Source organism: Rhinopithecus roxellana, chromosome 8 (genome assembly GCF_007565055.1).
Source record: "Rhinopithecus roxellana isolate Shanxi Qingling chromosome 8, ASM756505v1, whole genome shotgun sequence".
Classification (NCBI taxonomy): Eukaryota; Metazoa; Chordata; class Mammalia; order Primates; family Cercopithecidae; genus Rhinopithecus; species Rhinopithecus roxellana.
Window position 1 is genome coordinate 53,140,494 of NC_044556.1, and position 24,793 is coordinate 53,165,286.

At 37.2% G+C, this 24,793-nt stretch overlaps 1 protein-coding gene across 1 annotated transcript in view; it reads right to left on the reverse strand.

Annotated features, from left to right (window-relative positions):
* Positions 1 to 3,334: 3,334 nt before the first annotated feature.
* The window catches only part of MAN1A2 (mannosidase alpha class 1A member 2), a 176,936-nt gene continuing 155,477 nt past the window's right edge, over positions 3,335 to 24,793 (reverse strand). The window contains exon 13 of the mRNA XM_010374015.2: positions 3,335 to 9,328. Coding sequence (XP_010372317.1) covers positions 9,196 to 9,328 — 133 coding nt within the window. The 3' untranslated portion in view covers positions 3,335 to 9,195. The remainder of the gene's footprint in view (positions 9,329 to 24,793) is intronic.

Here is a 24,793-nt window from a genome sequence, read left to right on the forward strand (position 1 = left end):
AACTCTCAGTGACTTTGGATTAGGAAAGAAAGCACAATCCATAGAAGACAACACTGATAACACTTCAGTAAAATTAAAATTTTTTGCATGTCAAAGACATGAATAAAAAATTGAAAAGACAAACCACAATCTGAGAAAATAAATATAGAATATATAAAGAACTCTTACAACTCAGTAAGACAATTCAATTTTTAAAATGGGCAAAATATTGGAATAGACATTTTGCCAAAGACATGAACAGCTACTACCACAGATGGTCAACATCATTAGTCATTTGAGCAATGCAAATTAAAACCACAATGAGATACAACTTCACACCCATCAAAATGGCTATAATAAAAAAGGCAGATAATAAAAAGACAATAACAAGTATTAGTGGAGATGTGGAGAAACTGGTACCCTTGCCATCATACATTGCTAGAGAGAATGTAAAAACAGTACTACGGAGGACAGTGTGGTAATTTATTGAGAAGTTATATATAACTTTACCATATGACTCAGAAATTCCACTCCTACGTATATACTTGAGAAATGAAGACATATATCCACCCAAAGACTTGTATGCAATTATTCTTAACAGCATCATTCATAATAACCAAAAACGGGAAACAACCCAAATGTCTATCAATTAGTGAATGGTTAAATATGTTATATCCATACAATGAAATTTGTTCAGCAGTAAAAAGGAGTAACTCTTGATAGTTGCTATAACGTCAATAAACCTTAATTGCAAAACATTATGCTAGGTTAAAGAAGCCAGATGCAAAAGACTACATACTGTATGATTTCATTAATATGAAATGTCTAGTTAAAAGGCAGATCTACAGAGACAGAAAGCAGACCAATGGTTACCAGTAGCTGGGATGGAAATGGAGATTGACTGCAAATCAATAAATGGGATCTTTGTGGATTGTGGGATAGTTGTAGTTTTATAAACTTACTAAAAAATCATTAAATCATACACTTAGAGTGGGAATATTTTATGTAAATCACATCTCAATAAAAAATTTTTTAAAAAGTTAAACAAGAAAATTGCAAGAAATTGTTATATCCTTACCATATAAAGATAACTGCTATTAACTTTTTGTATATATTTTTGCTGTGTATCCAACAAAAAGTGACTTCTGCCATAGTTTTTAAACTGCTTGGTTCACATGCATTATCAATGTATTTGCATATTAAATTTTTTAATAACCACAACAAAAATACACGTCTTATTTCATAGAACCATGAAGGATAACACTGAAAGACTATCTTAAAGATCATCTAATGCCTTCATTTCACCCTCCCTTTTGGGTTTCAGTTTCCTTGTGCCTAAAATGGGAAGGTATAATTAGATGTTTTCTTGGCTCTTCACTGCCCTGTTTTAATTGCCTTTATTATTTTTTTCTATTCCTTTAGAAATGATTACTCCAATCTGCTAACAAAAATATGTAAAAACAAGTAAAGCTTTAAGCTAAATTTGGGCTGTCTGGATTTTTCTCATTTAATTATCCTAGAAATCCTGTATTATCCCTCTTTTAGAGGCAAGAAAATTGAGATTTAGTAGGGTTAAGAAATTTGTCTTAGAAAGTAGATTTGACTGGGCACGGGGGCTCACGCTTGTAATCCCAGCTCTTTGGGAGAGGCCGAGGCGGGCGGATCATGAGGTCAGGCGATCGAGACCTTCTTGGCTAACACGGTGAACCCTGTCTCTACTAAAAATACAAAAAACTAGCCAGGTGAGGTGGCGGACACCTGTAGTCCCAGCTACTCGGGAGGCTGAGGCAGGAGAATGGCTTGAACCCGGGAGGTGGAGCTTGCAGTGAGCTGATATCGCGCCACTGTACTCCCGCCTGGGCGACAGAGCGAGGCTCTGTCTCAAAAAAAAAAAAAGTAGATTCAAGGTTACCAGGTGATATGGTTTGCTGTGTCCCCACCTGAATCTCATCTTGAACTGCAGCTCCCATAATCCCCACATGTTCTGGGAGGGATTTGGTGGGAGGTAATTGAATCATGGGGGTGGGCTTTTTCCTGTGCTGTTCTTGTGATAGTGAGTAAGTCTCATGAAATCTGATGGTTTTATAAAGGGCAGTTCCACTGTACAAGCTCTCTTGCCTGCTGCCATGTAAGACATGCCTTTGCTCCTCCTTTGCCTTCTGCCATGTGAGGCCTCCCCACCCATGTGGAACTGTGAGTCCATTAAACTTCTTTTTCTTTATAAATTACCCATTGTCGAGTATGTCTTTATTAGCAGTGTGAGAACCGACTAGGAGTTGGGGGAGGAAAGGGAGCACTGGGGAGTTATTGTTTAATGGTTACAGAGTTTCTGTTAGGAATGGCAAAAAATCTAGAAATAGGTAGTGGCAATATGTTGCACAACATTGCTGATGTAATTATTAATGACATCAAATTGTACACTTAAATGGTTAAAACAGCAAATTTTATGTTAGATATATTTTACCACAATAAAAATATAATAAAATAAACTTGTTAGGTCAACCAAGAAGGGTGCAGGCTCACTCACTATCTGAACCATTCTGAGCACTATTTGCATAATGACAGTTCCTTTGGAATCCAATGAAATAAAGATGGGTATTTCAGTTATCTGGCAAACAAAGAGAAGTCCAGATTTTATCAAATTATAGTCACTTAGAGCTCCTTATTTTTTTTTTTCTGGTCCTGTTTTAGTTTTAGTTGTTCCAGAAAATGTAAGTCTGCAATTAATTTTGATACATCCACAATGTAATTTCTTAAGTTTAAAATTTTTATCAAGTTGAAATCCACTGTGCCAGGAAGAATTAAGAAATCAAGGATGTAAACTGGCTGTTATTTCAGAAGGTTTTTACCACTACCTTATTTGATGCTCCCTGGGTAAGCGGTTTTAAATATCCTGTGCTTTTACAGTAATGACAGACTAAACCACTATCTATAGTCCAGCTGATACTATTGCTCAAGCCTTTTGGGCCTATATTTGCCCAAGAATCACTCAAGGGTCAGGTCAGATTTTAATGTGACAGAATGAGGTCCAGTGACTGAGGCAGTCTTTAACCTTAATGATCTCAGAGGCTGGACTGGACTAGCTCTTAGAGATAACATCACAGTAATACTATAAGGTTGTCACATAAGTCTATGGTTTGTTTTCTCAAAATAGTTGGAATAAAATACGACTCTCTAAGCGAGCTCTTCATCTTTCTGTAACATCAAGAATGTAAAGATTAGCTGATCCAAAAGAAATACTCTCTGAACGAGAGACTGAAGGCCACCAGTTACTGTAAAAGCCAAAGTTGCTCTTCTGTACATAGGAAGAAACTAAACTGTCATCAGTGGGTAAAAATGAAGGCTAAACAAAAAATTTTCACTTAAAGAACATCTTTATTTGAACTTTAATATACAATATTACCTTTAATTTATAAAAATCACATACTAGAGGACATGACTGGAAATCAGTTCAGGAGCAGCCAGTGGGTACCAATTTAGGAGATTATACTTACCCCACTTACTAGTTTAAGAAAAAATTCTATCAATGAATTTGAGACCAGTGATATTGAAGGATGGCATTTCAACTTCCAAATGCAGTAATTAAAATTGAAGATACTTTATTTAATTCAGCAAAAACTTCTAAATTTTCTTTAAAAATATTTTTTCCCAATGAAGAACTGAGCTTATCTTTATTATGTTTTCTGGTATACATCTTACAGTAGAATTTTGTAGAAATCAAATAGCCACAAGATATTTGCAATTGTTTAAAATCTTCTGCATATTAATATGTATGTGTATGGGTGGGTGTGTGTGAGTCCCCACATTTACATTCACACCGAGCTGAAGCAGCCTGATAGCATGTTGGACCTGGAAAGGCAGTTCATTTATAATGTGGAAGACAGACAGTAAGTCTCTGCTCCCTCTATCATTCTGAATACAGGCTTCCTCTCCTCTAAAATTTCCCAAGATAGTGAAATATTTGACAAACTTCTTAAAGAAAAATCTATTATCTGTTAGCATGATTGGTGCACTGCAATGTATCTGCTAGTAATATGGCGTGTAATTTCACAAGCATTTTATGATTTCTGCAATTGTTAGGCTCAAACCAAGTTTGAAATGGATTAGCTGTTAAATAGTGGAAGTTTAAGGATGAGGTATGCTTTAGTTGAAAATGATGCATATAGACATTCTGAAATAATGCTACTGACTTGTAAAGGAATTGAGGAGAGTTATGCAAGAGAAACGGATTCTCCGTTTGGATACACCTTTTCTCTGCACTCCTCAGACTCAGGCTATTCTACAGGTAACAGGGGCAGTACCGTTCTGCAGTCTAAAAAAGGAATAGTGGCTGCCAAATAGCAAATGAGTCACATAACCCATTTTCTGTTGCTTAGAATTCTTCAAAAGTTTGCTTTCTGCAGCACAAAGATCAGACATTCTATCATATTCTTGTTGTAGAGCTCTAAGAGTACCCAAGTGGATGAATTTCTGCAGCTCCAGCAATCCAGAATCCTGGTCAATGAGGGTCAATGAGCATAAGAACTTGGAGAATATAGTATTTTGACAATATACAGACCTTCATTTTACATAGAGAATCTGAAATTATGGCATTAAATGTCAAGGCGAAGATAATGGCTGATAGCATACCCATCTTCCCTTACCCCCATTCTGCCTCTTTCATTATAGTCAATCATCCTGAAACCTGAACAGACTCCAGGAAGAGTGTATCTACTTTCAAGATAACAAAATAAATAGCTTTAGGTTATACAGGTACACACAATCATACATACGCACATCATTTTGATTTAAAAATGAATTACATAAATCAAAACAGAGAGAAAAGATGCAGATCAAAGGTTAGAGGGTCTAACACAAAATAAACTTGGGATCGGGGTCACTAACTATGACCCATTGACCAAATCCAGCCCTCCATCTGCTTTTGTAAATAAATTTTCCTGGAACATAGCTATGCCCATTCTTTACATGGTATCTATACCTGTTTTTGACAATTCAACAGCAGAAATGAGTAATAAGAGAAACTGTATAGCTCCCATAGCCTAAAATATTATCTGGAAGCTTGCTGACCAGTTATAGATCAAAAAGAGCATGTCCATCATGCTCTGAATGAGCTAAAGTAACAGAAAATCATCTTTATTCGTGTTCTTGAGCCAGAATAAATGGATTAAAATATCTCCGTATCATATATAGTTACTCTAAATTCTGCTTATTAGTGCAGCCAAAACCAGTTTCCAACTGTTAATTAACAAAAAGTATTAAAAATTTATCTGTGTATAATTGTATTTATATACATATATAGATCTTGATCATATATATATATAATAGAGAGAGAGAGAGGAAAACATAGGAGCTAGCCAATTTGAGTATAAGGAAACCTAAAGAAAAATAACTCAAAATATTACTACTAGGAACTGTTATTTGGAACTCTGAATATTTTAGTATTTTTTCTTTATATTTAACAGCATGGGACTATTAATAGGACCCCTACCAGAGGAAAGACAATTTACAATTGCAAATTTTACCCATGAATTATGTGACAAAATCTTTTTGAATATAAAATAACCAGCATTTCTATAAAACACTGCTTTTTAATTATGCAATTAAAGTGATATAGCAAAATAAGAATGTTTTTATTTCTAAAGTAAATATTTTAGTCAAAGTTGCATCAGAAATCAAGTATTTCTTTGACATTTTCAAGAGATTTTACTTATTAACTACAATTATAGTTGTTAGTATTATATAATAACACATTGTTTTAAAATATATTATAAACCTTTTCTTTTTCCTCTTTATATGAAATATAAAATTAAGAATTTTGTAACACGATTCATATTGGAAACGTTTAAAATGTTGTGAGCTACTCTCATACAGAAAACGCTGTGGAATCACATAAAACATTCTAATGATTGAAAGTGCCAGGCACAATGCTTGGCACATATTAGATAACCTCATAAATGTTCGTTCACACATTCTCTCATTTACTCATGCACTCATTAAAAAAACTTCAGGCTTAAGGAGAAACTGCATTATAATGAGAAAGGCAAACACAATCTTTTATCAACAAATTTGGAGTTTTGACAAAGACTTTGGCAATGGAGAGCAGAGAAGATGAGAGGATGATGATTAAGATTTCAGACTGCTTGGTTAAAATCTAGCAAGTATAGCCCTGAGTTGCCCTATATGACATCATAGAGGATCAGGGTCAATACTCCATAAAAAGAACACATTTCCTTTCAATACCCAGGTTTTATTTTACATATAAACATCTGCTTGAAAGTCAGGAATACGTTGATGTTAGAGAGACATAAAATGTGCAACCCACAAAAAAGTAAGAACCACCTGACTGGGGACTTATTTTTCGAGTTGAGACTTCTTTTTGGTTAGGGCCCCATTCTCTTGGTTTTAACAACTTAATACTGGTTGAATAATAATAATAATAATAATAATAATAATAATAAATCTGGGTTAACATAAAAAGTGTGATTCTAAAATGAAGAGAAATAAATGTAGAAGGAAGAAGAGTGTTCAAAATTCCTGTTTTTTCTATTATGCACCAACTGATCTATCTATTCTGCACATTTGTGCCAAAGGCACAACGTAAGGTGTCAGCTCTTTGAAGAGGCACCTGGAAAGGACCATTTCTGGGCTTTTTGCAGAAGGTCTTATAAATGCAATGAATATTTAACCTGAGTATTAAGGTCTAAAAAATGCAAAGAGCTGTAAAAGACGGAAGAAAGGAAAGAACATTCTTGGAAGCTAAGCATTATATGGATAAGAATTGATCTTGCAGGAAATAATTTAAAAATCTGTAACAAAAATAAAACATGACACTGGCAAGTCATTTGTAGCTGACTTTAATTGCCTTTGGTATTCAGGAGATTTAAAAAAAATGGAAGTAATTTTATAAGCTCTAGTCTTTCCATCACACAGAAGGTAGGGAGTGGTAAAGAAGACCCTTCCATTGTCCCTGTCAAATTTTTTGTTTGTACCCGAACTGGCTCTGCTTGCATACTTCCCTGCCTTCTCTTAAGCTTCAGTCATCTGGGTAATACAAATAGAGCACTTGGGAGTAGGGGTTCTGTCTCCTCATCCCTTGAGAAGTTCCTGCGGAACCAAGAAGGTCCCTTTACTCTGCATTCTTCTAAACAAGGTGAAAGAGAATTCAGAGAGTTCATTGCCATCTGCACTGCCGCTCTGGGTCTTGGCCAACTCAAGTTTTTCACTTTTTCTCAGTGATTCATAAGTGGGCTTGTGCTACTTTTATGAGGAAGGCTAACGTTTTTTAGAACCAAATACTTTCCCTTTTCCCTTCTACAGTTACAGTAATATATATACCTTTCTCATTTAGAAATTTAAATGTTCAAGTAGTAAAAGATATTACAATGTCAAAACATGTGCTATAATTTAACTCTCTTAAGGACTATTGTAACTGGCCCTGCATCTTTATTTTCTATGTATACTGAAAACTTTCGCAGTGGTTATCATTTACGGATCATCAGCAGAACTGTCAAAATTAATGATTTGTGGTGTAAGATTATCAACCTTAGAAAATATTAATTAATTAATTAAATCTTTTCCCAACTTAAAAGCTAAGTTAAAAAGAAAAGCTATCAAACAAGAAAATAACCCTTCAGAATTCCAAGGTGGGCTTCTTGTACGAACTTTGTTTCATGAAATCTTCAAATTCAGAGTAAATATTATACTAATTATACTGTTTCTAACTTTTATTAATGTCAATGGAAGATGTCTATATTAAATGAAAAGAGCAAAAAAGTATCTTGCACTGTCACATAAATTTAAGGACAGAAAATTTATTAAGCACTAGATATTTATCTTATAGTTCCTGATAAAATTTAAGTTCTTTTTGCTGAAATATAAAGAACTTGTAGTTTATTTAAAAAGAAATATCAATGCAAAACCTACTGATAATAAGATAAAGTCCCTTAGACGTGTTCCAATTTTAGTGTAATAACACCATTCTTTTTTAACACTGAAAATTGTTCTGAAACTATTCTGATTCTTTGGAATTCTATAATATTCTTGGAGAAAATTAAAATACATAAAATATCTGTGAACAACTCACTCATCTGATGAGATTATAAATAAAAGATCCCCTATCGCTATTCCAGATAGAATATTTAAGAAAGTTTCACTGGGTTTGTTTTGCTTTAATAAGTTATAAAAGTAACTTATTTAGCTTATCAAGGCAAATTTAGAGCTGCCTAACAGTATAGTGAATTTTGCCAAGCCACACAAATAAAGTTGTAAGTTGAGTGATCTACTAACTTTATTATGAAATTAAAGTGAATAAAATTTACTTGGTAGATGTGTTGGTCTGGAAAAATAAAGTACCAACAAAACCAAGGATTGCTCTTAGAATAGGTTTCAAGGCAACAAAGTGCGGCATCTTCCCACTTTCTGTCACGCTACTAACCATGGACTGAACTATATGCAAAAAATCCCAAACTCAGGCTCATAAGTGGTGATTATGATAAACAGCAGTTTCGGTGATTCCATATGAAGAAAAAGATTTGAGTATTCTTTGTGAGATCATGCCCCCAGAGAAAATTAAACTTAACCAAGAAATTTCAATGAAATAGATTGGGATTTGAAATGGTTGCCAGTCTGGTCATCCAATGGGGAACTTGAAAATTCAGATAGGGTTAGGTACTCCTATTTCTTTTTTGAGTCTTCTTGTTACTGATACAATTATACCATTCTTTCATTCTTGTTTATTTTAGTTCATTCCATTATTAAAATGGAGAAAAAGTGATAAGCAATATGTAAATATTTGATTTGAATGTTGCTCCACTGTAGGAGGAAACAAATATATAATTGGTTCCAAAGGCCATCTTGAACTCCTGCAAGGTGCTCTATATTCTTGGCTTGCTTTCAGGAAGTCTAGCCTCCAGACTTCAGGATTCTAAAAACAATACAGTAGTAACAGGCAACATTTCTCATGTGACCACCTCATTAACGATCAAAGCACATCCAGGTCTCTGTCCTACATATACCAGAACATGTTTTGGTCAGGTATAAAATGGAATAATTTCAAAGTTGACGTATCTACAAGTTGAAAAGTCTTAGGGGGAATAGTTTCACCCTGTCATGTTGACATAGAGGTCCAGGTTTTCAAAAGCCGCCTCTCCAAAACTAATTTCTGTAGTGGTCCATGTAAACAAAACACAGGTGAGAATGGTCCTTCTGGAACTGCTTTCATCGAACAGCAGGATTACCTGAAAGTGTGGTGTTGGCTAAATGTAACACAGGCAGAGGGTGAGCCTCTGTATTAAACACCCAGTGCTCTAAAGGTAAAAGGTCATCACCGGAGAACAGCAGATACAAATATCTGAAAATAAAAAGGGGAGAAATGAGCTTCAGTTAGAATTCAACAAGAACATGAAGTGAGCTCACTTATAATGGCAGAGAAAACCAGCAGCCTATTTTGAGCAGCTTTGATGAAAAACATCACAGAAATAAACCTCAGTCACCCAAATGATCTAAACACAAAGACAAGAGGTTTCAGAACAGTGTATAAGAAATCCAGTAAGATGAACTAGACCTGCTGAAATAAAACAGTTTTTTTTTTTTTTTTTTTTTTTTTTTTTTTTGAGACGGAGTCTCGCTCTGTCGCCCAGGCTGGAGTGCAGTGGCCGGATCTCAGCTCACTGCAAGCTCCGCCTCCCGGGTTCACGCCATTCTCCTGCCTCAGCCTCCCGAGTAGCTGGGACTACAGGCGCCGCCACCTCGCCCGGCTAGTTTTTTGTATTTTTAGTAGAGACGGGGTTTCACCGTGTTAGCCAGGATGGTCTCGATCTCCTGACCTTGTGATCCGCCCGTCTCGGCCTCCCAAAGTGCTGGGATTACAGGCTTGAGCCACCGCGCCCGGCCAATAAAACAGTTTAAAAAAAATTCCGGTCAGGCATGGTGAAGAGAGCAGACACCTTTGTCTTCTTCCTAATCTTAAGAGTAACACATTCAATTTTCCAATATGATGTTAGCTGTAGGTTTTTCATATATGCCCTTATCAGGTTAAGAAGTTTCCTTCTATTCCTAGTTTGCTGAGAGTTTTTATCAGAAATGGGTGTTGGATTTTGCCAAAGAATTTTTCTGTGTCTACTGAGGTGGTCTTTTTTAGTTCATTGATTGATTTTCAAACGTTAAATCAACCCTCCACACCTAGGATATACCCATTTAGTCATAACGTATTATCTATTTAATTTGTTGTTTGGTTTGTCAAAATCTTGTTTAGTTCTATCTATGTGCAGGAGGAATATTTGTTCTGATGAGGACTCTGCTGTCATTCATTTTTTTTCTCTAAGTTATTGGGGTACAGGTGGCATTTGGTTACATGAGTAAGTTCTTTACTGGTGATTTGAGAGATTTTGGTGCACTCATAACCTGAGCAGTACATACGGCCTCATATTTGTAGTCTTTTATCCCTCGCCACCCTCCCACTCTTCCCCCAAAGCCCCCAAAGTCCACTGTATCATTCTCATGCCTTTGTGTCCTCATAGCTTAGCTCCCACATATCAGTGAGAACACACGATGTTTGGTTTTTCCATTCCTGAATTTACTTCACCTAGAATAATAGTTTCCAATCTCATCCAGGTCACTGCAAATGCTGTTAATTGGTTCCTTTTTATAGCTGAGTAGTATTCCATCACATAAATATACCACAGTTTCTTTATCCACTCATTGATTAATGGGCATTTGGGTTGGTTCCATGATTTTGCAATTGTGAACTGTGCTGCTATAAACATGCGTGTACAAGTATCTTTTTTGTATAAAGACTTCTTTTCCTCTGGGTAGATACCCACTAGTGGGATTGCTGGATCAAATAGTAGTTCTACTTTTAGAAGTTAAAAGATAGTTCTTTAAGGAATCTCCACACTGTTTTCCATAGTGGTTGTGCTAGTTTACATTCCCACTAGTAGTGCAGAAGTGTTCCCTGATCACTGCATCCATGCCCACATATAGTATTTTTTGATTTTTTGATTATGGCCACTCTTGCAGGTGTAAGGTGGTATCGCAATGTGGTTTTGATTTGTATTTCCCTGATCATTAGTGATGTTGAGCATTTTTTCATGTTTGTGGGCCACTTGTACATCTTCTTCTGAGAACTGTATATTCATGTCCTTAGCCCACTTTCTGATGAAATTGTTTCTTACTGATTTGAGTTTGGTGCAGATTCTGGATATTAGTCCTCTGTCAGATGTATAGATTGTTAAGATTTTGTTCCGCTCTGTGGGTTGTCTGTTTACTCTGCTGACTGTTCCTTTTGCCGTGCAAAAGCTCTTTAGTTTAATTAAGTCCCAGCTATTTATATTTGTTTTTGTTGCATTCGCTTTTAGGTTCTTGGTCATGAAATCCTTGCCTAAGTCAATGTCTAGAAGGGTTTTTCCAATGTTATCTTCTAGAATTTTTATCGTTTCAGGTGTGAAACTCCTTAATCCATCTTGAGTTGATTTTTGTATAAAGTGCGAGATGAGGATCCAGTTTCGTTCTTATACATGTGGCGAGTCAATTATTACAGCACCATTTGTTGAAAAGATGTCTTTTCCCCACTTTATGTTTTTGTTTGCTTTATCAAAGATCAGTTGGCTGTAACTATTTGGCTTTATTTCTGATCTGTTCTGTTCCATTGGTCTATGTGCCTATTTTTATACCAGTACCATGCTGTTTTGGTGACTATGGCCTGATGTATAGTCTGAAAGCAGGTAGGGTGATGCCTCCAGATTTGTTATTTTTGCTTAGTCTTACTTTGGCTCTGTGGGCTCTTTTTTGGTTCCATATGAATTTTAGCATTTTTTTCTAGTTCTGTGAAGAATGATGGTGGTATTTTGATGGGAATTGCATTGAATTTGTAGATTGCTTTTGGCAGTGTGGTCATTTTCACAATATTCATTATATCCATCCATGAGCATGGGATATGTATCCATCTGTTTGGGTTGTCTATGACTTCTCTCAGCATGTTTTGTAGTTTTCCTTGTAAAGGTCTTTTGCCTCCTGGGTTAGGTATATTCCTAAGTGTTTTATTTTATTTCATTTTTATTTATTTATTTATTTATTTATTTTATATTTATTTATTTTTTAATTATACTTTAAGTTCTAGGGTACATGTGCATAACGTGCAGGTTTGTTACATATGTATATTTGTGCCATGTTGGTGTGCTGCACCCATCAACTCGTCAGCACCCATCAATTCATCATTTATATCAATGTATAACTCCCCAATGCAATCCGTCCCCCTCCCCACTCCCCATGATAGGCCCCAGTGTGTGATGTTCCCCTTCCCGAGTCCAAGTGATCTCATTGTTCAGTTCCCACCTATGAGTGAGAACATGCGGTGTTTGGTTTTCTCTTCTTGTGATAGTTTGCTAAGAATGATGGTTTCCAGCTGCATCCATGTCCCTACAAAGGACGCAAACTCATCCTTTTTTATGGCTGCATAGAATTCCATGGTGTATATGTGCCACATTTTCTTAATCCAGTCTGTCACAGATGGACATTTGGGTTGATTCCAAGTCTTTGCTATTGTGAATAGTGCCGCAATAAACATACGTGTGCATGTGTCTTTGTAGTAGAATAATTTATAATCCTTTGGGCATATACCCAGTAGTGGGATGGCTGGGTCATATGGTACATCTAGTTCTAGATCCTTGAGGAATTCCCATACTGTTTTCCATAATGGTTGAACTAGTTTACAATCCCACCAACAGTGGAAAAGTGTTCCTATTTCTCCACAACCTCTCCAACACCTGTTGTTCCCTGACTTTTTAATGATTGCCGTTCTAACTGGTGTGAGATGGTATCTCATTGTGGTTTTGATTTGCATTTCTCTGATGGCGAGTGATGATGAGCATTTTTTCATGTGTCTGTTGGCTGTATGAATGTCTTCTTTTGAGAAATGTCTGTTCATATCCTTTGCCCACTTTTTGATGGGGTTGTTTGTTTTTTTCTTGTATATTTGTTTGAGTTCTTTGTAGATTCTGGATATTAGCCCTTTGTCAGATGAGTAGATTGCAAAAATTTTCTCCCATTCTGTAGGTTGCCTGTTCACTCTGATGGTAGTTTCTTTTGCTGTGCAGAAGCTCTTTAGTTTAATGAGATCCCATTTGTCAATTTTCGCTTTTGCTGCCATTGCTTTTGGTGTTTTAGACATGAAGTCCTTGCCCATGCCTATGTCCTGAATGGTACTACCTAGATTTTCTTCTAGGGTTTTTATGGTATTAGGTCTAACATTTAAGTCCCTAATCCATCTTGAATTAATCTTCGTATAAGGATAAGGAAAGGATCCAGTTTCAGCTTTCTACTTATGGCTAGCCAATTTTCCCAGCACCATTTATTAAATAGGGAATCCTTTCCCCATTTCTTGTTTCTCTCAGGTTTGTCAAAGATCAGATGGCTGTAGATGTGTGGTATTATTTCTGAGGACTCTGTTCTGTTCCATTGGTCTATATCTCTGTTTTGGTACCAGTACCATGCTGTTTTGGTTACTGTAGCCTTGTAGTATAGTTTGAAGTCAGGTAGCGTGACACCTCCAGCTTTGTCCTTTTGACTTAGGATTGTCTTGGCAATGCGGGCTCTTTTTTGGTTCCATATGAACTTTAAAGCAGTTTTTTCCAATTCTGTGAAGAAACTCATTGGTAGCTTGATGGGGATGGCATTGAATCTATAAATAACCTTGGGCAGTATGGCCATTTTCACGATATTGATTCTTCCTATCCATGGGCATGGTATGTTCTTCCATTTGTTTGTGTCCTCTTTGATTTCACTGAGCAGTGGTTTGTAGTTCTCCTTGAAGAGGTCCTTCACATCCCTTTTAAGTTGGATTCCTAGGTATTTTATTCTCTTTGAAGCAATTGTGAATGGAAGTTCATTCATGATTTCGCTCTCTGTCTGTCTGTTACTGGTGTATAAGAATGCTTGTGATTTTTGCACATTAATTTTGTATCCTGAGACTTTGCTGAAGTTGCTTATCAGCTTAAGGAGACTTTGGGCTGAGACGATGGGGTTTTCTAAATATACAATCATGTCATCTGCAAACAGGAACAATTTGACTTCTTCTTTTCCTAACTGAATACCCTTGATTTCTTTCTCTTGCCTGATTGCCCTAGCCAGAACTTCCAACACTATGTTGAATAGGAGTGGTGAGAGAGGGCATCCCTGTCTTGTGCCAGTTTTCAAAGGGAATGCTTCCAGTTTTTGCCCATTCAGTATGATATTAGCTGTGGGTTTGTCATAAATAGCTCTTATTATTTTGAGGTACGTTCCATCAATACCGAATTTATTGAGCGTTTTTAGCATGAAGGGCTGTTGAATTTTGTCAAAAGCCTTTTCTGCATCTATTGAGATAATCATGTGGTTCTTGTCTTTGGTTCTGTTTACATGCTGGATTACGTTTATTGATTTGCGAATGCTGAACCAGCCTTGCATCCCAGGGATGAAGCCCACTTGATCATGGTGGATAAGCTTTTTGATGTGCTGCTGAATCCGGTTTGCCAGTATTTTATTGAGGATTTTTGCATCGATGTTCATCAGGGATATTGGTCTAAAATTCTCTTTTTTTGTTGTGTCTCTGCCAGGCTTTGGTATCAGGATGATGTTGGCCTCATAAAATGAGTTAGGGAGGATTCCCTCTTTTTCTATTGATTGGAATAGTTTCAGAAGGAATGGTACCAGCTCCTCCTTGTACCTCTGGTAGAATTCAGCTGTGAATCCATCTGGTCCTGGACTTTTTTTGGTGGGTAGGCTATTAATTGTTGCCTCAATTTCAGAGCCTGCTATTGGTCTATTCAGGGATTCAACTTCTTCCTGGTTTAGTCTTGGGAGAGTGTACGTGTCCAGGAAATTATCCATTTCTTCTAGATTTTCTAGTTGATTTGCATAGAGGGGTTTATAGTATTCTCTGATGGTAGTTTGTATTTCTGTTGGGTCCGTGGTGATATCCCCATTATCATTTTCTATTGCATCTATTTGATTCCTCTCTCTTTTCTTCTTTATTAGTCTTGCTAGCGGTCTGTCAATTTTGTTGATCTTTCCAAAAAACCAATTCCTGGATTCATTGATTTTTTGGAGGGTTTTTTGTGTCTCTATCTCCTTCAGTTCTGCTCTGATCTTAGTTATTTCTTGCCTTCTGCCAGCTTTTGAATGTGTTTGCTCTTGCCTCTCTAGTTCTTTTAATTGTGATGTTAGAGTGTCAATTTTAGATCTTTCCTGCTTTCTCTTGTGGGCATTTAGTGCTATTAATTTCCCTCTACACACTGCTTTAAATGTGTCCCAGAGATTCTGGTATGTTGTATCTTTGTTCTCATTGGTTTCAAAGAACATCTTTATTTCTGCTTTCATTTCGTTATGTACCCAGTAGTCATTCAGGAGCAGGTTGTTCAGTTTCCATGTAGTTGAGCGGTTTTGATTGAGTTTCTTAGTCCTGAGTTCTAGTTTGATTGCACTGTGGTCTGAGAGACAGTTTGTTATCATTTCAGTTCTTGTACATTTGCTGAGGAGTGCTTTACTTCCAATTATGTGGTCAATTTTGGAATAAGTGCAATGTGGTGCTGAGAAGAATATATATTCTGTTGATTTGGGGTGGAGAGTTCTATAGATGTCTATTAGGTCCGCTTGGTGCAGAGATGAGTTCAATTCCTGGATATCCTTAACTTTCTGTCTCGTTGATCTGTCTAATGTTGACAGTGGAGTGTTGAAGTCTCCCATTATTATTGTATGGGAGTCTAAGTCTCTTTGTAAGTCTCTAAGGACTTGCTTTATGAATCTGGGTGCTCCTGTATTGGGTGCATATATATTTAGGAGAGTTAGCTCTTCCTGTTGAATTGATCCCTTTACCATTATTTAATGGCCTTGTCTCTTTTGATCTTTGATGGTTTAAAGTCTGTTTTATCAGAGACAAGGATTGCAACCCCTGCTTTTTTTTGTTCTCCATTTGCTTGGTAGATCTTCCTCCATCCCTTTATTTTGAGCCTATGTATGTCTCTGCATGTGAGATGGGTCTCCTGAATACAGCAGACTGATGGGTCTTGACTCTTTATCCAGTTTGCCAGTCTGTGTCTTTTAATTGGAGCATTTAGTCCATTAACATTTAAGGTTAATATGGTTATGTGTGAACTTGATCCTGCCATTATGATATTAACTGGTTATTTTGCTCATTAGTTGATGCAGTTTCTTCCTAGCCTCGATGGTCTTTACATTTTGGCATGTTTTTGCAATGGCTGGTACCGGTTGTTCCTTTCCATGTTTAGTGTTTCCTTCAGGGTCTCTTGTAAGGCAGGCCTGGTGGTGACAAAATCTCTAAGCATATGCTTATCTGTAAAGGATTTTATTTCTCCTTCACTTATGAAACTTAGTTTGGCTGGATATGAAATTCTAGGTTTAAAATTCTTTTCCTTAAGAACGTTGAATATTGGCCCCCACTCTCTTCTGGCTTGTAGAGTTTCTGCCGAGAGATCTGCTGTTAGTCTGATGGGCTTCCCTCTGTGGGTAACCCGACCTTTCTCTCTGGCTGCCCTTAAGAATTTTTCCTTCATTTCAACTTTGGTGAATCTGGCAATTACGTGTCTTGGAGTTCCTCTTCTCGAGGAGTATCTTTGTGGCGTTCTCTGTATTTCCTGAATTTGAATGTTGGCCTGCCCTACTAGGTTGGGGAAGTTCTCCTGGATGATATCCTGAATAGTGTTTTCCAACTTGGTTCCATTTTCCCCCTCACTTTCAGGCACCCCAATCAGACGTAGATTTGGTCTTTTTACATAATCCCATATTTCTTGCAGGCTTTGTTCATTTCTTTTACTTCTTTTTTCTTTTGGTTTCTCTTCTCGCTTCATTTCATTCATTTGATCCTCAATCGCTGATACTCTTTCTTCCAGTTGATCGAGTCGGTTACTGAAGCTTGTGCATTTGTCACGTATTTCTTGTGTCATGGTTTTCATCTCTGTCATTTCGTTTATGACCTTCTCTGCATTAATTAGTCTAGCTGTCAATTCTTCCACTCTTTTTTCAAGACTTTTAGTTTCTTTGCGCTGGGTACGTAATTCCTCCTTTAGCTCTGAGAAGTTTGATGGACTGAAGCCTTCTTCTCTCATCTCGTCAAAGTCATTCTCTGACCAGCTTTGATCCGTTGCTGGCGATGGGCTGCGCTCCTTTGCAGGGGGAGATGCGCTCTTATTTTTTGAATTTCCAGCTTTTCTGCCCTGCTTTTTCCCCATCTTTGTGGTTTTATCTGTCTCTGGTCTTTGATGATGGTGACGTACTGATGGGGTTTTGGTATAGGTGTCCTTCCTGTTTGACAGTTTTCCTTCTGACAGTCAGGACCCTCAGCTGTAGGTCTGTTGGAGATTGCTTGACGTCCACTCCAGACCCTGTTTGCCTGGGTATCAGCAGCAGAGTTTGCAGAAGATAGAATATTGCTGAACAGCGAGTGTACCTGTCTGATTCTTACTTTGGAAGCTTCCTCTCAGGGGTGTACTCCACCCTGCGAGGTGTGGGGTGTCAGACTGCCCCTAGTGGGGGATGTCTCCCAGTTAGGCTACTCAGGGGTCAGGGACCCACTTGAGCAGGCAGTCTGTCCCTTCTCAGATCTCAACCTCCGTGTTGGGAGATCCACTGCTCTCTACAAAGCTGTCAGACAGAGTCGTTTGCGTCTGCAGAGGTTCTGCTGCTTTTTTGTTGTTGTTATTTATCTGTGCCCTGTCCCCAGAGGTGGAGTCTACAAAGACAGGCAGGTTTCCTTGAGCTGCTATGAGCTCCACCCAGTTCGAGCTTCCCAGCGGCTTTGTTTACCTACTTAAGCCTTAGCAATGGCGGGCGCCCCTCCCCCAGCCTCGCTGCTGCCTTGCGGTTAGATCGCCGCAGACTGCTGTGTTAGCAGTGAGGGAGGCTCGGTGGCCGTGGGACCCTTCCAGCCAGATGTGGGATATATTCTCCTGGTGTGCCCGTTTGCTTAAAGCGCAGTATTGGGGTGGGAGTTACCCGATTTTCCAGGTGTTGTGTGTCTCAGTTCCCCTGGCTAGGAAAAGGGATTCCCTTCCCCCTTGCGCTTCCCAGGTGAGGCGATGCCTCGCCCTGCTTCAGCTCTCACTGGTCGGGCTGCAGCAGCTGACCAGCACCGATTGTCCGGCACTCCCTAGTGAGATGACCCCAGTACCTCAGTTGAAAATGCAGAAATCACCGGTGTTCTGTGTCGCTCGCGCTGGGAGTTGGAGACTGGAGCTGTTCTTATTCGGCCATCTTGCCTTATTTCATTTTTTGCAGCTATTGTAAAGGAGGTTGAGTTCTTGATTTGATTCTCCACTTGGTCACTTGTTGTTGTATAAAAGAGCTACTGATTTGTGTACATTAATTTTGTATCTGGAAACTTTCCTGAATTATTTTATCAGTTCTAGGATCTTTTTCTGGAGGAGTCTTTAGGGTTTTCAAGGTAAATGATCATATCATCAGCAAACAGTGACAGTTTGACTTCCTCTTTATCGATTTATATGCCCTTTCTTTCTCTTGTCTGATTGCTCTGGCTAAGACTTCCAGAACTATGTTGAAGAGGAGTGGTGACAGTGGGCATCCTCGTTTTGTTCCAGTTCTCAGAGGGAACACTTTTCAACTTTTCCCCATTCAGTATTATGTTTGCTGTGGGTTTGTCACAGATGGCTTTTATTACATTGAGGTATATCCCTTGTATGCCGATTTTGCTGAGAGTTTTAATCATAAAGGGATGCTGGATTTTGCCAAATGCTGAATCTACTGAGATGATCATGTGATTTTTAGTTCTGTTTACGTAGGGTATCACATTTATTGACTTGCATATGTTAAACCATCCCTGCATCCCTTGTATGAAACTCACTTGATCATGACGGATTATCTTTCTGATATGTTGTTGGATTCGGTTAGCTAGTATTTTGTAAAGGATTTTGGCATCTAGGTTCATCAAGAATATCAGTCTGTAGTTTTCTTTTTTGGATATGTCCTTTCCTGGTTTTGGTATTAGGGTGATGCTGGCTTCATAGAATGAATTACGGAGGGTTAATTCTTCCTCTATAATAGTGTCAAAGGATTGGTACCAATTCTTCTTTGAATGTCTGATATAATTCTGCTGTGAATCCATCTGTTCCTGGACTTTTTTTTTGTTGGTAATTTTAAAATTATATTGCAATCTCACTGCTTCTCTATTGGTCTGTTCAGGGTATCTAATTCTTCCTGATTTAAGCTAGGAGGGTTGTATTTTTCCATGAATTTATCCACCTCTTCTAGGTTTTCTAGTTTATGTGTAAAGGTGTTCACAGCAGCCTTGAATGATGTTTTGTATTTCAGTGGTGTCAGTTGTAATATCTCCTGTTTTGTTTCTTAATGAGATTAATTGAATTTTCTTTCTTTTCTTGGTTAATCTTGCTAACAGTCTATCAATTTTATCTTCTCAAAGAACCAGCTTTTTGTTTCATTCATCTTTTGCATTTTTTGTTTGTTTGTTTCAATTTCATTTAGTTCTGCTCTGATCTTGGTTATTTCCTTTCTTCTGTTAGGTTTGGGTTTGGTTTGTTCTTGTTTCTCTAGTTCTTTGAGGTGTGGTCTTAGAATGTCAGTTAGCGCTCTTTCGGTCTTTCTGATGTAGGCCTTTAGGGCTGTGAACTTTCCTCTTAGCACTGCCTTTGCTGTATCCCAGAGGTTTTGATAGGTGTGTCATTACTGTCGTTCAATTTGAAGAATTTTTTAAATTTCCATCTTGATTTCGTTTTTGACTCAATGCTCATTCAGGAGCAGGTTATTTAATTTCTATGTATTTGCATGGTTTTGAAGGTTCCTTTTGGAGTTGCTTTCCAGTTTTATTCCACTGAGGTCTGAGAGAAGGCTTGATGTAATTTCAAATTTCTTAAACTTATTAAGGCTCATTTTATGGCTTATCATATGGTCCATCTTGGAGAAAGTTCCACGTGCTGTTGAATAGAATGTGTATTCTGCAGTTGTTGGATGGAATGTTCTGTATATATCCGCTAAGTGTATTTGTTCCAGGGTATAGCTTAAATCCATTGTTTCTTTGTTGACTTTCTGTCTTGTTGACCTGTCTAGTGCTGCCAGTGGAGTATTGAAGTCCCCTGTTATTGTTGTGTTGCTGTCCATCTGATTTATTAGGTCTATCAGTAATTGTTTTATAAGTTTGGGAGCTCCAGTGTTAGGTACATATATGTTTAGGACTGTGATATTTTCCCGTTGGGCAAGACCTTTTATCATTATATAATGTCCCTCTGTCTCTTTTGACTGCTGTTGTTTTAAAGTTTAAAGTAACTGTCATTCTTTTAAAAAAAATTTTCTTTACTTTTTTTTAAATCAATTTTACTTTCTTCTGCTAATATTTTTACAGAATGGTTTCACCTCATAAAAGATGTGGGTCATCCATAACATTTCATCATAAAAGAAAACATATACCATTCAAAATATACTACATCCCTTTCTGCTACCATGTTTTCATTAGTGAATATGTACTTATAAAAGGGATTTAAACAGCGATTTTCCAAGAATAATGTGAAAAGTAAAAATAGTTTTATCTTTTCTCCAGTATTCATTGCCAAAGTATATGTGCTGCTAAATAACAAGTTTTCTTTTATTCTTAGATAGTTCATATTGGCACTTTTTGGGTTTTTTTAAATTATGCATTTTCACTGGGTAATCAGATGGGCTTCTTTATAACCGGTTTTTGTCATTGTTTTATAGTAAACTCTTGCTTTTTCAGAATTTGAAGTCAATCTTCAGCAGCAAATATTTTTATTTTTATGAAATTCATGAGCTGTCATGATATAAAGATCCTCTGTAAAATTACTTTAAGTCTTTCAATTTCCTATATTGAAGGTTTAAAATTTCGTGGTTTATTCTTGTTGCCATTTTTATATTTGCTCCTTTTTACCTAATTTGTCTTTCTCCTCTGGTTGCTTTAAAGACTTTTTCCTTTACCCCGGTTTTGATCAATTTGATTATAATATGTCTTGGTGAAGTTTTCTTAATTCATGTTTCTTGTGCTTGGAGTTTGTTTAGCTTCTTGGATCTGTGGGTGTATAGTTTACATCAAGTTTGGAAAGATTTTTGCCATTATTTCTTTTTAAAAAAGGGTTTTTTTGGGGTCCACCTTCTTGTGTCCTCTTCTTCGGAGATTCTAATTTCATGTATTTTATGCCACTGTAAGTTGTGTCATAGCTCACTGATCTCTATTTTTATAAGATTCTTATTTTTTGCTCTTGTTTTATTTTGGATAGTTTCACTGCTAAGTCTTCAAGTTCACTGATTTTTACTTCTGCAATGTCTAACATGCTAATAATCTCATCTGGTATATTTTTCAACTCAAACATTACAGTTTTCATTTAGAGAAGTTTGATTTGGGTTTTTGTATCTTCTAGGTCTCTACTTAACTTTTTGAATAGAGGGAACATAGTTATCATAAATATTTTAATTGTCATTGTCTACTAATTCTAACATCTTTATCAGTTCTAAGTCGGTTTTATTTTCATAATTATTGATCACATTGTACTGCCTCTTGGCATACATGGTAAACTTTGACTAGATGCTAGACATTATGGATTTTACATTGTTACATGGTAGATATTTTTATATTCCTTTATATAAATCTTCAGTTTTGTTCAGGGATGTAGTTATATCACTTAGAAACAGTTTGATCCTTTCAGGTCTTGCTTTCATTATTTGCTACATAGGTCCAAAGCAGCCGGTTATTCCCCACTATTCAGGCAGAACCTTTCTGAGTACTCACTCTACTCAGTGCCACTTGAATTATGAATTTTTCCAGTCTGGTTGCTGGTAACAGGCACTGTTCCTGCAACCCTACATGGCCCTATGTGAGTGCCAGAAACTGCTGCCTTTAATCCTCTAGGATGATTATTTCCCTCACCTCAGGTAGGTTCTTCACATGCATGTGATGATCAGCACTCTGCTGAATGCTCCAGTGGGTTCCCCTGGTTATTTCTCTCTGCAGCTCTCTCCTCTCTGGTACTGTCCTGTGAATTCTAGCTATCTTAGTTTCCCCACACTCACAGCTTCATCTCCTTAGGGAGTGTGCTGGGCTTTGTCTCAAGTCCCCTCCCTGTACTATGTCCTGGAAACTCTATCAAGACCGTCAGCTGGGGCAATCACAGGGCTCACTTCATTTGTTTCCTATCTCTCAGAGATTACTGTCCTTCCTTGCCTCCTGTCTGGTGTTTCAAAACCCTTGTTTCATATATATTTTGTCATTTATTTCAGGCAGAAGGGTAAATCTGGTTCCATCTTTAGAGAAAGCAGAAGTTCCACTCATCCATTTTGAGAGACTGTGTCAAACAATTTGCTGAATGCCATGTAATTATGTTCATGGAATCCCCTACCCTCATGTGTATTATTAGTCCAACCCAAAAAGAACATTAGATGGTCCAGCAAGAACTTGCTTTTAGAAATCCTTTCCGATTCTTCATGATGACTAGTTCCTTTCTGTCTTCATACCATGACTTCCTAGAATTTTGTGAAAATGGACATTAAATACATCTATATTTTCTTCAGTACAACTGCATTTGTAGTAGTAATTTAACAAGTTACTTTTCTTCCTTTGGGGTTCTAGTTTCATCTTAGCCATAACTGTTTATCTGGAATATAATTTGTTATTTTAAATTACTGCAAGAATCCAAATAAATTATATACCAAGGTACTATTTCAAATGCGATTTTGCAATCAATATTAATATTTTAGGAATAATGGAGGGAAACAGTGGGATAGGAGAAAGATAATTTTAAAGAAGGGAAAAGTTGGACTGAAGGGGTTAGAGGAAAGGAGGTTGGAGTTAAAGTACGAGTGCTTTGTATTTTATCTTATAATTCCCTTTCTAGCATGCCATTGCTTTCCTTATTTTTTTTATTGTGGTAATAAACACGTGACATAAATTTACAATCTTAACCATTTTTCAGCATATAGTTCAGTAGTGTTAAGTATATTCATGCTGTTCTTTGCAAAACTAAAACTAATTTCCATCCCCCTCCCCAAGTCCCTGGTAACCACCATTCTACTGTGCTTTCATAAATGTGACTACTTTAGGGACCTCATAGAAGTGGAATCACCCCATATTTGTCTTTTTATGTCTGACTTATTTCACTTAGCATAATGTCTTCAAGGGTCATCCATGCTGCTTCCCTGATTTTGATTCTAGAACTCTATTTCCTACTACTTCTCCTAGTGAATGTACTTTAGTCGGTCTAGTTTCTGTAGTATTTTTCTAAGGGTATTTTTTCAGGCTGAATCATTCTTTTCACAAAGCTACTTTCTGTTTTACCTCACCTATTAACATATTACTAATTCAGCATCATTTTAGTCTTTCTTCATGACTACTCTAGCCTGCACCAAAATTTCCTTCTCTGAATTTCTAAAACATTTATTTTCTATTTAGCACCAAATACAGTCGTCCCTCAGTATCTATGGGGGATTGGTTCCAGAACCTCTCGCAGATATAAAAATCCTTGAATGCTCAAATCCTTGATATCAAATGGTATCATATATTCATATAACCAATGCATATGCTGCCATACACTTTAAATCTATGTAAATAGTTGCTATATTATATTGCCTAGGGAATAATGACAAGAAAAAGGTCTACACATGCTCAATACAGATGCAATTTTTAAAAAACTGTATCTTCAATCCATGGTTGCTTGAATCCATGAACCCATGGATATGGAGGGCCAACTGCATATACTTCATATTTTTATTAAATTTGTCCATGCCTAAAGGTAAGAGATTTCTAAACTAGACTCCAAGCTCTTTACGGGTGGAGTATATGTTTCACATACTTTAATTCTCAAATAACACAACTCTGAGAAAGCAGGTATTTAATAAGTACATATTGATTTGACTTAGCTTTTCTCCAGGAGTAAGTGAGCAGAAAACAGCAGAATAGGGGACCTGGTGTTACTCTTTTCATCCAGCTGGAAAAATAGTTCTCTCACGGTAGGAGGCTAACTTCAAGATCCAGTTACAGACAAGATAAAAGATAAACGAAAGGAAACAGTGGCTTTGTTTTTCAGTCTTCTCTAACTTTTTTTTCCCCTCATCTGAGAATCCTCACCCTCAATGATCCCACTGATTCTCTCCCTCTCCAAAATATATTACTTAGCACTTTTGCTTAGAAATTAAAAAATTATACTACTACTGATGTTTTATGGACAAAGCCACTATCAGAGTTGTCTTTGAACTTACTTCAAAACCTTGCTCAGGGAATTTGCTTTAATAGTCTGATAGCTAGCTAACTATGCATTCATTTGCTTATACTGAGAATAACTTCATAAGCAAAGGAAGATAACAGTAGCAGTAAAAAAGAGAATTAAAACTATGAGAGGATACGATGATAACATTAGTACCAATACCTATTCTGGATAATTCACTAGTTTTCCCCTCCCTTTGGCCCCCAATATTTCATAAAACTTTCTTACTTTTTTTTGAGATGGAGTCTTGCTCTGTTGCCCAGGCTGGAGTGCAGTGGCACGATCTCGGCTCACTACAACCTCTGCCTCCCAGGTTCAAGCGATTCTCCTGTCTCAGTCTCCTAAGTAGCTGAGATTACAGCCGTGTGCCACCATGCCTGGCTAATTTTTGTATTTTTAGTAGAGACGGGTTTTCACCATGTTGGCCAGGCTGGTCTCAAAATCCTGAACTCAGGTGATCTACCCGCCTCAGCCTCCCAAAGTGCTGGGATTACAGGCATGAGCCACCACGCCCAGCCTGTAAAACTTTCAAACATAGAAATGTTGGAAGAATTTTACAGTGAAGTGCACATATACTTAACCTCCTAGAAGTA